Source organism: Solanum lycopersicum, chromosome 10 (genome assembly GCF_036512215.1).
Source record: "Solanum lycopersicum chromosome 10, SLM_r2.1".
NCBI classification, from domain to species: Eukaryota; Viridiplantae; Streptophyta; class Magnoliopsida; order Solanales; family Solanaceae; genus Solanum; species Solanum lycopersicum.
This window is the reverse complement of record NC_090809.1, coordinates 48672201-48685763: the sequence shown is the minus strand read 5'-3', so window position 1 is coordinate 48685763 and position 13563 is coordinate 48672201. Positions and strand designations below refer to the sequence as shown.

Here is a 13563-nt window from a genome sequence, read left to right as displayed (position 1 = left end):
CTCATCGAGATGGCACCGTTTGAGGCATGTATTGTAGGAGGTATATATCTCCAGTTGGGTGGTCCGAGGTTAGAGAGTCGTCCATTTTGGGTCCATAGATCATTCATGAGTCCTTATAGAAGGTTAGAGTGATAAGGGATAGGTTGGCTATTGCTTACAACCAACATAAGTCATATGCAGACAACAGAAAGCGGCCCTTAGAATTTGAGGTTGGTTACCAGGTTTACTTGAAAATATCACCTATGAAAGGAGTGATGTGATTTGGTAGAAAAGGGAAGTTGAGTCCGAGGTATGTTGGGCCATATGAGATCCTACAACGTGTGGGTCAGGTGGCCTATGAGTTAACATTGCCTGTGGAGCTAGCTTCTGTCCATCCAGTCTTTCATGTCTATATGTTGAAGAAGTGCCTAGGTGATTCATCATCGATTCTACCTATAAAAGGTTTAGGGGTTGATGAACACTTGTCTTATGAGGAGGTACCTGTCAAGATTTTAGACAGACAGGTCAAGCAGCTGAGGAACAAGGAGATTGCCACAGTGAACGTATTGTGGAGAAATCATCTTGTTGAGAGTGCTACGTGGGAGGCTGAGGCCGACATGAGATACCGCTACCCTCATCTTTTCAGCTTTGGAGGTTAGATTTCGTACTCTTAAGTCTATGTTTCCTTATCTCTCCTATTTTGTTGCTATTGCAGGACTGTGCATAGTGATTATGTTATGATCTTATTGGTATTATGATGTGTAGTGGTAGTGTCATTCGGGGACGAATGTTCCTAAGGGGGGGATAATGTAACAACCCAAAAAATGGAATAGGATAAATACTTAAGGTGATTTATTTAATATGTAAACTCTATAATCTTATGGGAAAAATGGTCCTTTCACTAAGCTAATCAAATCAGGTTATTATTTAAGTTAATAAGGGGTCCTAGTTTTACAAATTTCCAAACTAAAACGCATATTATTTTACAACTCTCTCTCACACAATCTCTCTCTCACATTCATCATTCTCTCCCTCACGTTGGTTCTGCCAAAAACAACAAAGAACAGAAGTAATATCAATAGTTCTTCACACTTGAAGAAGTCACATACAAATTTAAGAAAAACAAAGCAACCAAAAACGTTAAGGAAAAGAAAAGTTGTTCATTAAATGGTGTGGACGTTGAGGTAGCTTTGACTGATTTTGGAGAGGGTTTTGGCCATAAAATTCATCGTTTCAACATCAACTAGGGTATGGGTATATTTCCTCTTAGTTCCATTCCCAAGAGACCCCTTAAGATTCAGTTATTCAGTCTAAAAACTAGGATTGTTTCCCCCCTTGCTTTTCCCTGTCACTAGCTCCTAATGATTCGTAGGAAGGGTATGTTTGCTGGTAAATTTAGGTATGTGTGATGTTCTTGTGTTGAGTTTGAATACGTTTATGTACGTGAAATCATGAAAATTACAATCAGTGTGTGTTTCAAGTTATGTGCAAGTGTGTGCAAGTTTGTGAATGTGGCAAGGGCCTCGATTTGATGCTTAAAATTTGATAAGGTTGTATTGTATTTTGTGTGCATAAATCCATAAAAATCGTGATGTTCATTTAAGGAAATGTGGATGATTGAGTGACAATCTTTTATCCAAATAAACTAATGAAAAATAAGCGTAAAGATGTGTTAAAATAGTATATTAATACACCTATGAATCAAGTGAAACATTGATAAAAATGAATCGAAAATGACCAAAATTTCCAGAAACTATGCAATGTTAAATTAGACTAAAGTTTAATAATGAAAATCTAGAAACTTAATACATTGTAAAGAGGTGATGCCACAAGGATTCAACTTGTGACCTCGTCTTTTGGCTACTGAAATTTGCGAGAAAAGGAGACGAAAATGGGGCTAGGGGGAATCGAACACAGGCCACTAGTTTGGGAAAGGAGAGGAAAATGATTAAATTAAATAAATTGGAGGAGTGGTAATCGAACCCACGACCTCCAGTCGGCGAGTAAAAGAAGAGAAAAATAAAGAAAAGAAAATGTGAGGCATGAAAATCAAACCCACGACCTCAAGGTTGGAGAGGAGAATGGCAAAATTAAATAAGAAAATAAAGTAAGGATGTGGGGGATCGATCCCACAACCTCACTGCCAAGGCGCCTAGTCAAGAAATGTTTAATTAAAATTTAAAAAAGGAGGTTGTGGCGGTATGAACCCACAACCTCGCAGCCTAGCGAAATTTAAACTAAAATAAGGAGGATGTGGGTGTTCGAACCTACAACCTCCCAATGTCCAGCGAAAATAGAGAATAAAATGAAAGAGGTTGTGGGGGATTGATCCTGCAACCTCATGGTTTGGGCGACAAGGGGCCATGTGATGTTTATTATAAAATAAAAAGGGGTGGTGGGGGTTCGAACCCACTACCCTTCGGCAATTTTAAGAGGAAAACCAAGTAGACAATTAAAGATATATTATGAATTTTGGGGTTTAATCTAGAGTCCCAATATAATGGAGATCAAAAATAAAATTAATGAAATGTAAAGTTTTATCCAAGAGATTCGAACTTGGGTTCCCTTTCCGAAACTCACGTAAATATACATACGTCATACTTGAACAAAATATCCCTGAATAATGCCATCTACTTTGATCAAATAAAGATCTTGGCATATACACAAGATACATAAGTCTTAAACAACATAGTCTTAGGAATGTATGATTTACTTAATAAACTAGGAATGAATCCACATTGCTTGTATGTATAGACATATAAGTCTAACATACGTTCCAAAGTAAGTGAACCTAAGATGTATGTAATGAAATGATGAACCCTAGAAGGGTTAGGTATGAGTGTAAGATACGCTAAATGGCCAAGTTCATTGTCATATGATGAGATGAACAATAAAATGATGAACTGAACAATGAAATGATTAAAGTCTAGAAGGGTTAACTAAGGGTGTGAAACACATTAATTGGCGAAGTGCGTTGGCATTTGATTAAATGAACCTTCATGTAATAAGAGGTGAGTCAATATGAAAAAAAAGGTTCTAATAATAATGAATGTGGTGACAGCATGATATGAGTCTAAGGTGAATGATGAGAGCACTCTCAAATGAGCCTAAGTAAATGTTACCAATACGTACTCACCAATAAGAATGCAAGTAATAAAGAGATCAGTATCTATGAACACTCTAATGAGTGTATTGATCTTAACACAATCAATACTAATGATGAGATGATAAATAATCTAATTACCTGTGATGGCCTCATATTAGAAGCCAACTTCCATGACGTATGAGATGAATGTAATGAAACCTTATAATGAGCACCGACAAACTAGCTATGTGCGGTGATGCCTTCTTTCAGGAAGGGCGAAGTTTAACTTAACTCTCATGAGATGAGACTATTTGGCTTGCCGTATGGGTCCTTATATCTCCTAGTCTTCAAACCTATATAGCCAATATAGGGATCAAGCGGAGTTAAATTCCCCTGTACGCTAGCATTTTATGGATCACTTTGGCCGGCGATTACATTACTTTTTGGTGTGGGGGAGACAATGGATTTCATGATGCTCACATGACCTATGTCGTTTAAAGTTAAAGTTCTCAATGAATGAATGAGTCCAGCCTCAAATGATGCACATAATAAAATGAATGATACTCAAAGTGTTAGGATAGGATAAAGAAAAGGTGAGTTAGATTCAAGTAATGTCATTAGTTCATTCTTGGTCATTGCACAACGAACCTAATGAAAGTCTTAAACTACATCCTAGGTATAGTTGGTGTTTACACTGGCCTATGAATGAAATAAAATAGAGTACGTATGAATGAACGAAGAAGACTCTGTGTTTACTAATGAAAACTCCCTAGTTGAGGTCCCATCTGTTAAGCCCTCATTTCTGGGATGTCTTAATGTTAAGTCCAATTATTCCGAGGTCTCATGGCATATGAATGAATGATATTAAAGAAGTTATGTACTACATGCAAAGTGTGTTATAAGCTAGAAGATATGTGTTATGTGTAAATGTTATGTGTTGTATTCAAGTGTGAAAAGTATGATGTATGTTATTCTTATGGCATAACTTTCCTATTACAAATATGGAAAACTCACTGACTTTCCTAATCCAAATTTTGAAAGCTCATTGGTTTTCATAATCCAAATTTGGTAACTTTCCAAATCTCAATTTTGCAAGTCCATTGAATTGACTTCCAAAAATTATGTTGTTAGGAAAGAGCTATTCTTTCTCATGCATGTCTGTGGTGTGTGATTGGATATACCTATACTTAGTACAAGTGTGTATAACCCTATACAATCTCTACTATTTTAGGTGCAGGCACATGTGGACGATAGAGATACAGGATCATCACTGCAGTTACTCGAACGTCCAACATTCATCTTGTTTTGGTAGGTCCTCATTTTTTAGGATGCTACTGTTTTTATATTCTTGCTTAGTTTTAGAATTGAGCTAGTGGAGCATGTTCCACTAGAGTTTCTTTCCTGTTTATATTCAGACTATGTATTGGTGACATTTTGGCAATTATGCACTTAATAAGAATTGAACTATTTCTTTCAGTTGCTTATCGCTTAATGTTAGATGGTTGATGGTGAACAACTATGTATTAATGAGAATGTTTTTTTATAAGTATGTTAAGAAACAAAAAGTTTCAAATTTTCTATGAAAATTAGCCTATGTAAAGTGAGAATCACGTAAGTAGGCTTTTCTGCGACCTCTGAGAGGTCAACGAGGCCGATCTCATCTGAGGTCTAAATATTGATCCTGTTATTGTGGTGTTTTGTAATGCATCAAGATTTTTTTTGGGTGGTGTGTTAGTTTAGAATGGCAAGGTCATAACTTATGCTTCCAGGCAGTTGAAAGTTCATGAGAAGAATTATCCAACTCATGACTTAGAATTGGGTGCAGTAGTGTTTGCATTGAACATATGGAGTCAATATATATATTGTGTTCATGTGGATAGATTCATTGATCACAAGAGCCTCCAATATGTGTTCACTCAAAAAGATCTCAATCTCAGACAGAAAAGGTGGTTGGATTACTCAAAAATTATAAGATGAGTATTCTTTACCACCCAGGTAAGGCTAATATGGTTGCTAATGCAGTAAGAATGTTGTACATGGGAAGTACTTCCCATGTCGAAGAAGAAAAATGGTAGTTAGAAAAAGATGTGCATAGACTTGCACGTTTGGGAGTCACACTTATGGAATCACTAGAAGAAGGTATAGTGGTAACCAATGGGGCTGAATCATCCTTGGTGCCAGAAGTGAAAGAGAAGCAAGACCAAGATCCTATTCTATTTGATTTGAACGCAAGTGTCCATAGCAAAAGGGTATTGGCTTTCAAACAAGGGGGAGATGCTGTGCTAAAATACCAAGGAAAATTATATGTACCTAAAGTGGATGGAGTGCAAGAGAGGATCTTGGAGGAGGCTCGTAGCTCTAGATGTTTCATTCATATGGGTTCAAAAAAAAATGTGCCATGATTTGCGAGAGGTATATTGGTTGGAAGGCATGAAGAGAGACATTTCTTAGTTTGTTGCCAACTGTTCAAATTGTCAGCAAGTGAAAGTAGAACACCAAAGACCTGGAGGTTTAGCTCAAAATACAGATATTTTGGAATGGAAGTGGGAGATGATTAATATGAACTTCATCACAGGCTTGCCAAGATCGCGAAGACAACATGATTCTATTTGGGTGATTGTCGATAAAATATCAAAGTCAGCCAATTTCTCACTGGTAAAGACTACGTATTCAACCAAAGATTATGCAAAGGTGTACCTCCATGAATCGGCAAGACTTCATGGAGTTCCAATCTCCATTATTTCAGGTAGAGGTTCACAACTTACCGAACAATTCTTGAAATCAATCCACAAAGGTTTGGGTTCCAAGGTGAGTTTAAGTACCGTTTTTCATCCTCAAATAGATGGGCAAGCAGAGCGTACTATCCAGACCTTTGAAGATATGATGAGATATTGTGTGATCAACTTCAAAGGACATTTGTATGATCACTTACATCTAATTGAGTTTTCTTACAACAACAGTTATCATTCGAGCATCCAAATGGATCCATATGACTCTCTCTATGAGAGAAGGTGCAGATCTCCTACTGGATGGTTCAAAGTTGGTGAAGCAGGGTTGGTAGGAGCATATTTAGTTCACTAAGATATGGATAAGGTGAAAGTGATTAAAGAAAGGTTGAGGAAAATGTAGAGTCGCCAAAGGTCTTACACATACATTAGAACAAGGCCATTAGAGTTTGAAGTTGATGAATAGGTGTACCTAATTTTTTCAACTATGAATGGAGATATGAAGTTTCGTACGAAAGGGAAACTTATTCCCCGCTATATTGGACCTTATAGAATGTCCAAAAGAGTGGACAATGTGGATTACGTGTTGGAGCTACCCCAAGATTTAAAAGGGTTCATCCGGTATTCCATATTTCAATGTTGAAGAAGTGCTTGGGTGATCCTTCATTAAGAGTACCAATAGAGAATGTTGGGATTAAGGATAACTTCTCCTATGAAGAAGTACCGGTTCAGATTTTGGATCGTTAGGTTTGCAAGTTGAGGACAAAGGATGTTGCTTCGGCCAAGGTAATTTGGAGGAAACAATTCGTGGAAGAAGCAACTTTGGAAGCTTAGGGGGATATGAAGAAGATATATCCACATCTGTTTTAATGCGGAGATAATGGAAACAATGTACTAAATTCTCTTCTTATCACTTTATAAGATCATGTATAAGCATGTTATTACTTGCTTTTGTTGTTGAGTGCTGAAATGATATTATTATCCTTAGCTTAGAGAAAGAATTCTCATTTCAGAACAAATGGTCCCAAGGGGGAGATATTATATTATCTCATATTCTAGATAAACTAAGGTTAAGCTAAGAAACACAAGATGAATCAAATTTTGTAATAAGTCAAGAAATTTGGAAAATTTCCAATGAGTTTTCTCCATTTACAAACAACCATAACTTTAAGCTCGGGAAGATTTTAGGCCATTTATTTATACGGGTGGAAATCTCGTTGGAAGATCTTTTCAACGACGGTGAGTTTAAAAACTTTTGAGGTCGTATGAGGGAGCTATGACCTTCGGAAGGTGGACTATAGAGAAGGGAAAGTTTCAAATCTGGATTTGTTACGGGTGATTTGGTCTTTTCCTAAAGTCATTATTTTAATTTAGTTTTGTTCTAATGTGTTGGGTTCAAAACTGATCTCATTCATTTTATCCATTAGGAAGAATAAAATAGGGCTTTGAATGAAAGGATAAAAGAGGAGAAGGAAGAAGAAGACGCAAGAACGCCATGTTTTAGCTTCGTGGATGATCCCTTAAAAAGGTATGTGATATCATTTGGTGATGGTTTCTTTCATCCACCCTCCAACTTGATTCATAACAACAATTAGAGTTAAATTGAAAATAAATATTGAAACTTTACATGAAACGTTTGAGCTCCTTGCTGATTGAATTATTGTTGATCGTTGTTAGTTGTAATCCATGTTTTCGGACTGTTTTGAGGTCTAAAATATTGTGTAATAAGTTAATTAGGTATCCTAAGTGTTTGGTATGGAATCCATGGGAGTTTGCGAAGGTTTAGAGATGAAAAACGAAGAAGCAAGTCAGAAAACCTGTTGCAAAAATATTGGGGTGTCACTCCTCCAAAGAGCCTCAGTAAAGAGTCTGTCCGTCCAGGATCTGGCGCGCTGCACCTGAGGACAGCCTCTCTCCATCCAGCTCTGGCACTCCGCCCCTCTCAGAGTTCCTCGACCCCCTGGAGACCCCGTTCTTTCCCTATCTTTTCATACTAGTTCTTAAGTGATGTACCCCTCATTCCTAGTTGTTTCCAACCCTCTAAGGTACATTTAAACATCATGAAATCATCCATAACATGAGATCATGATTCTTAAATCCATCTTTAATTCAATGAAAGTTAAGATCAAATTCAAAGAAGATAAGGTCCAAGTCTAGAAGTTAAAAAGTGAGTCGAAGTAAAGTTATACGTTCTCTAAAGTCTTTCACAAATGTTTTCACTTTGTTTTAAGGACTTCAAGTTCAAGTTAATTGAAGATCTACTTCATTTCTAAAAATATATAAGGAAACTAAGTATTCCCTAAAGGTTTACAAATGTTTCTCATTTGAGTGAAAATGGTAACTATAAGTTCGAAGAGAGTTTTGAACAAAAACTGGATTATTGATTCAAAGAGGACATTCTTAAAGCTAAAGGGTTCAACAAATTATCTCAACCCAAATAGAAGTAAGTTATACTAAAAGTATGAGCTAAGTATGTTTTGCGAATAGTATTGAGCACCGATGTGGGGATGAAAGTTCTGATTAACTTAAGTCTTCATGTAAACAATGTAGCCACCATGGGAATTGATGGATCATAGTTTTTAAATGATCACATAAAGATATCCAGAGAATCCACTAAGTTGAGTAAGGTCCTATACCGATGGCAAGGTGAAGGATGGTCCTCTTGCAATGTGAGGTAAGACGTTGTATCATCACTTAGACTCATAGTGATGGTTGTCATTAGAGAATCTTCCACTAAAGTTATATTACTTTTATATATAAGTAAGGTTGTGTTTTTTATTGTATTTTTTTAACGAACGGAGTTGCATCACTATTTTACAAGCTTTATACACACACACACACACACATATATATATACATATATATATATATGTACGTATATATATGTATTATATATACATATATAAATGTATATATATATACATATATATATATATATGTATATTATATATATATATATATCATTTCATGATGCAGATGCAGGTACCCAGTATCAACACGCAGCACTTTGTTGATCCAGATTGAGCTTAAAGTTTTTGGTGAGCCTCCCTTCATTCTGGAAGACATCCTTTTTATATCTACATTAGATTAGCTTTTAGGATGTTGTGGGGTCTGTCCCAACATCCATCTTTAGAAAGTTTAGAGGCTTCATCGAATATAGTATTTTAGTTTGGAAGTGTTTCCAGATATTAAGACTCAAGTGCCATTTTTGCCAAATTTATAATTTGAAGTACTTTCGTTTAAATTTGTTTTATTCATGTTATAGTTATGTTTTTTCCTTATGTTGATTTAGTAGTAAGGCCAAGGGTTCGCTTGAGGACCAGCAATGCTCATTGAGTGCCGGTCCCGCCAGGGTGTAGGCTCGGGACGTGACACCTTATCGAAGTTTAGTTTTCACAACTCCATCAGTGTTGAGTTTGAACTCTAAATCTACATGTTAAATGAGGTTCCTGATCAAGTTGGATAAAGCAATTCTCTTTATTAGTCTTGTGGTTAACCTTAATGATTTGGAACTTAATGGGTAGGTTAATCATGTTGGTCGCCGCGCATATTTGACAACCAGGTTTGATATCCAATCCAATTTTGTTAAGATATTGGGAGCAACTGATTTTTTTATACATAAGCCAGATGAAGGTTTTGATTTTGATAGGACGTGTCATATTCCGAATCCAGTCAATCTTCTAATTTCCTAGATTTGGCCTCGAGTGAGTTGTTTTTGAGTGGATAAGCTTATAGGCACTGTTGGTGGTAAACTTACCATAAGTGTTGAGGATATAGAGTTTTTTCAAGATATAAATTGATAATTGCTTTTCAACTTATGTCTAGGGCATGTGGAGTTTGTGTTCAAGGTAATATAAAACAAAAAATCATGTCTAGTGTTGAGGATGATGTCGTGATTGTTTCCCGAGGTAACGACAACAATTTTTTATGAACACTAACTCTCTTCGGTCGCTTTTTGTAACACCCCGAATCTAAAATAGAGCAGAAATTAGCTTTTCAAAAATCTGCAGGTGTAATTGACGGTTACCGTCGACAGACCGTAGTCTAATATACGCCCTTTTTCTACATCCTTTGTTTAAGGTTAACGCCATCAAAAACACAGTTAAGAAAATTAGACTAAGTGTCAAACGACGGATGAACCTATGTTCCCTAAGTCAGACTACAGTCCGTAGTCTTTGTCCGTCGATCATGACTTTATTTACCAACTCTCTGACAATAACCACCATTGACCAGTACAGTTCGTAGATGGACTTACAGATCGTAGGTATGACCGTATTTTGTCATTGCATCCAGTTAGCTCAAAATTCAGTATATCATGTTCATATTATTATACTTGTTTTTGTGCTTGTTAAATGATGTATTATTTGAGCTTTATTCTATCCTATATGCTCAGTACCTTCCAAGTACTGACGCATACATGCACTATATCTTCTCGTGATGTAGGTTATGGTTCTCAATATCCAGATCGCGCTTAGATAGATTTTTGATTTCCAGTTTTGCATATTCAATGGTGGGTCCTTATTCTCTGAGGACAATAGTCATGAGTTTCTTTTCAGTATTTAGTCCTTTAGTCTTCGTTTTTGCTAGACTTAGTTGGTCCTATCTAAGCATTTTAGTTTAGAGATTATTTTTAGCCATAGTTAGTTTCAGCTTAGTATTAAGTTAATAACTTCTTTGTATTGAACTCATCAATATTTCATTTATATTAGTTAAAGAATATGGGTATTCCCCATCGTTTCAGTCTAAATTGTGATTTAGCTTCTGTATTCCATTTATTATCTCTAGTATGCTAATGATCATACTAGCAAGATTAGCTTGGGATTACTTGTGGTCCTAGGTTCCGTCTCCGGGGTAGCTCGTGGTTTGACAAACTTTGTATCAGAGTACTATTTTTATGAGTCCTATTATGTCTGAAAAGCCGCACTAAGTAGATTCCTTTTCATGATGTGAAGTGCACCGCATCTAATGAGAGAGAGGCTATGAAATGTTTTAGGAAAAAACTTCACTTTTTTGTACCTCTTATCGTGCGTAAGGTATAATAGTATTCCACTATGACTTGACGTTCTACATTTCATATCATGTCTCTTTGTAGAGCAAACACTAGGAATTCCAATGCAAGGAATGCAAACGCAACTCCTCAAGTCCCAGATCAGGAAGTCTCCAATGCTAAATTTAGGAATGCCATTCAGATGTTATAGAGTTAGAAATGGTAGACTTTGATGTAATTCTAGGCATGGATTGGTTACATTCCTGTTATGTCTGAGTCGATTGTAGAACTAGGATTGTTTGTTTTCAGTTTCAAGACGAACAAATCTTAGAATAGAAGGGTAGCAGCTTAGCGCCTAAGGGTCGATTCATTTCTTACCTTAAGGGCAGAAAGATGATCTCTAAGGATTATCTCTATTATCTAGTTTGGGTTAAGATTCTAGCTTTGAAACCCCACCGTTGAGTCAATTCCAGTAAATCATGAGTTTTAAGAAATGTTTCCAGAAGATCTTCCTAGAGTTCCTCCCAAAAGGAAAATTGACTTTAGAATTTATCTCCTTCAAGATACCAAACCTATTTCTGTTCCTCCTTATAGAATGGCTCCAGCAAATCTTAAGGAATTGAAAGAGGAGTTGAAAGACCTTTTAGACAAGGGTTTCATCAAACCTAGTATTTCTCCATCGAGTGCACCAATGTTGTTCGTAAAGAACAAAGATGGTTCTCGTAGGATGTGCATTGACTATAGACAATTGAACAAGGTCACAATAAAGAATAAGTATCCCATCCACAGGATTGATGACTTGTTTGACCAACATTAGGATGCTAGTCACTTCTCAAAGATAGACCTCATATCGAGTTATCATCAACTTAGAGTCAGATATAGTGACATTCCAAAAATAGCCTTTAGAACTCTGTATGGTCATTATGAATTTGTAGTTACATAATTTGGAGTACCAATGCTCTTAGAACTTTCATGGATTTGATGCACAGAGTGTTGAAACAGTACTTGGACTTGTTCGTTATCATCTTTATTGAGGATATCCTCATTTACTCTACGAATGAGGAAGAACATGCAAATCATTTGAGAGTTGTTCTGCATACTCTCAAACATCGCCAGTTATTCTCTATGTTCAGTAAATATGAGTTTTGGTTGCAATCCGTTGCTTTTCTTGGTTACATTGTATCTATCAAGGGTATTCGAATGGAGTCGCAGAAGATAAAAGTAGTGAAACATAGCCCTGACATACCTCTACTACTGATATCAGAAGTTTCTTAGGTTGAGTGATTATTATAGAAGGTTCGTGGAAGGATTCTCATCCATAGCCTCACCATTGACTAGGATAACTCATAAGATTTTGAAGTTCCAATGGTCAGATAATTATGAGAAAAGCATTGCACAATTGAAAACAAGATTGACTACAACTCCTGTCTTGATAAGGTTATAGCTTATGCTTCTACACAACTTAAGGTGCACGAGAAGAACTATCCAACTCATCACCTCCAGCTTGCAGCAATGGTATTTCCACTCAAGATCTGCAGACACTACTTGTATGGTGTTCATGTAGATGGGTTCACTGACCATAATAGCCTTTAATATGTATTCACCTAGAAAGACTTGAATCTCCGTCAGAGAAGATGGCTTGATTTTCTTAAGTATTACGATATGAGTGTGCATTACCATCATTGTAAGACAAATTTAGTAGCCAATGCTCTTAGCAGATTATCTATGGGTAGTGTAGGCCATGTTGAAGAATACAGAAAGGTGCTAGTGAAGGATGTTCACATGCTTTCTTGCTTGGGGGTTCTCATTATGAGCATGTCAGACAGTGGTGTACCAGTTAAGAATGGGCAGAATCTTCCTAGTTAATGAAGGTTAAGGAAAAGTAAGACAGTGATCCAATATGGCTTGAACTTAAGGGTGCAGTCCACAATTAGATAGTGGAAGTTTTCTCATAAGGTGGAGATTGTCTTTGCTACCACGGTAGATTGTTTGTTCCTCATGTGGGTGAGTTGTGAAGGAATATCCTTCTAGAAGCCCATAACTCCAGATATTCTATTCATTCAGGTTCCACTAATATGTATCGCGATCTAAGCTAAGTCTATTAGTGGAATTACATGAAAAGAGATGTAGCAAATTTTGTGAGTAAGTTCCCCAATTGCCAGCAAGTCAAGGTAGAACATCTGAAACCACGGATATGACTCAAGAGATTGACCTTCCTACTTGGAAATAGGAAGTGATCAATATGGATTTCATCACACGGATATTGTGTACTCGCAGACAAGATGACTCCATTTGGGTAATAGTGGATAGGATGACTAAGTCTTCTCACTTTTTGGCGGTCAAGACTACAAATTCGGAATAGGACTATGCCAAGATTTACATTAATGAAATTGTGAGATTTCATGGGGTTCCTTTGTCTATCACATCATATAGAGGTCCTCAGTTTACCTCTCATTTCTGGAAGTCATTTCAGAAGGGTCTTTGTACTCAAGTTAACCTTAGCACAACATTTCATCCGCAAACGGATGGACAGGCAGAGCATATCATTAAGATCCTAGAGGACATGTTGAGAGCGTGTGTGATCAATTTCAAGGAAAGGTGGGATGATCACCTCCTTCGTATTGATTTCGCCTATATTAATAGCTACCATTCAACCATTCAAACGGCCCCTTATGAGGCACTATATGGGAGTAGATGTAGATATTCTCTTGGTTGGTTTGAAGTAAATGAAGTAGATTTGGTAGGTGTAGACATAGTCCTTTATGCAATGGAGAAAGTGCAACTTA

At 36.7% G+C, this 13563-nt stretch overlaps 1 protein-coding gene across 1 annotated transcript; it reads left to right on the top strand.

Moving 5' to 3' along the window:
• Positions 1–5184: 5184 nt before the first annotated feature.
• Positions 5185–6537, top strand: LOC138338881 (uncharacterized). The gene is made up of 3 exons (XM_069289964.1): positions 5185–5457; positions 5543–5872; positions 6343–6537. Exons 1-3 carry the CDS (start codon positions 5185–5187, stop codon positions 6535–6537), a joined length of 798 nt encoding a protein of 265 aa, XP_069146065.1.
• The last annotated feature ends 7026 nt before the right edge of the window (positions 6538–13563 follow it).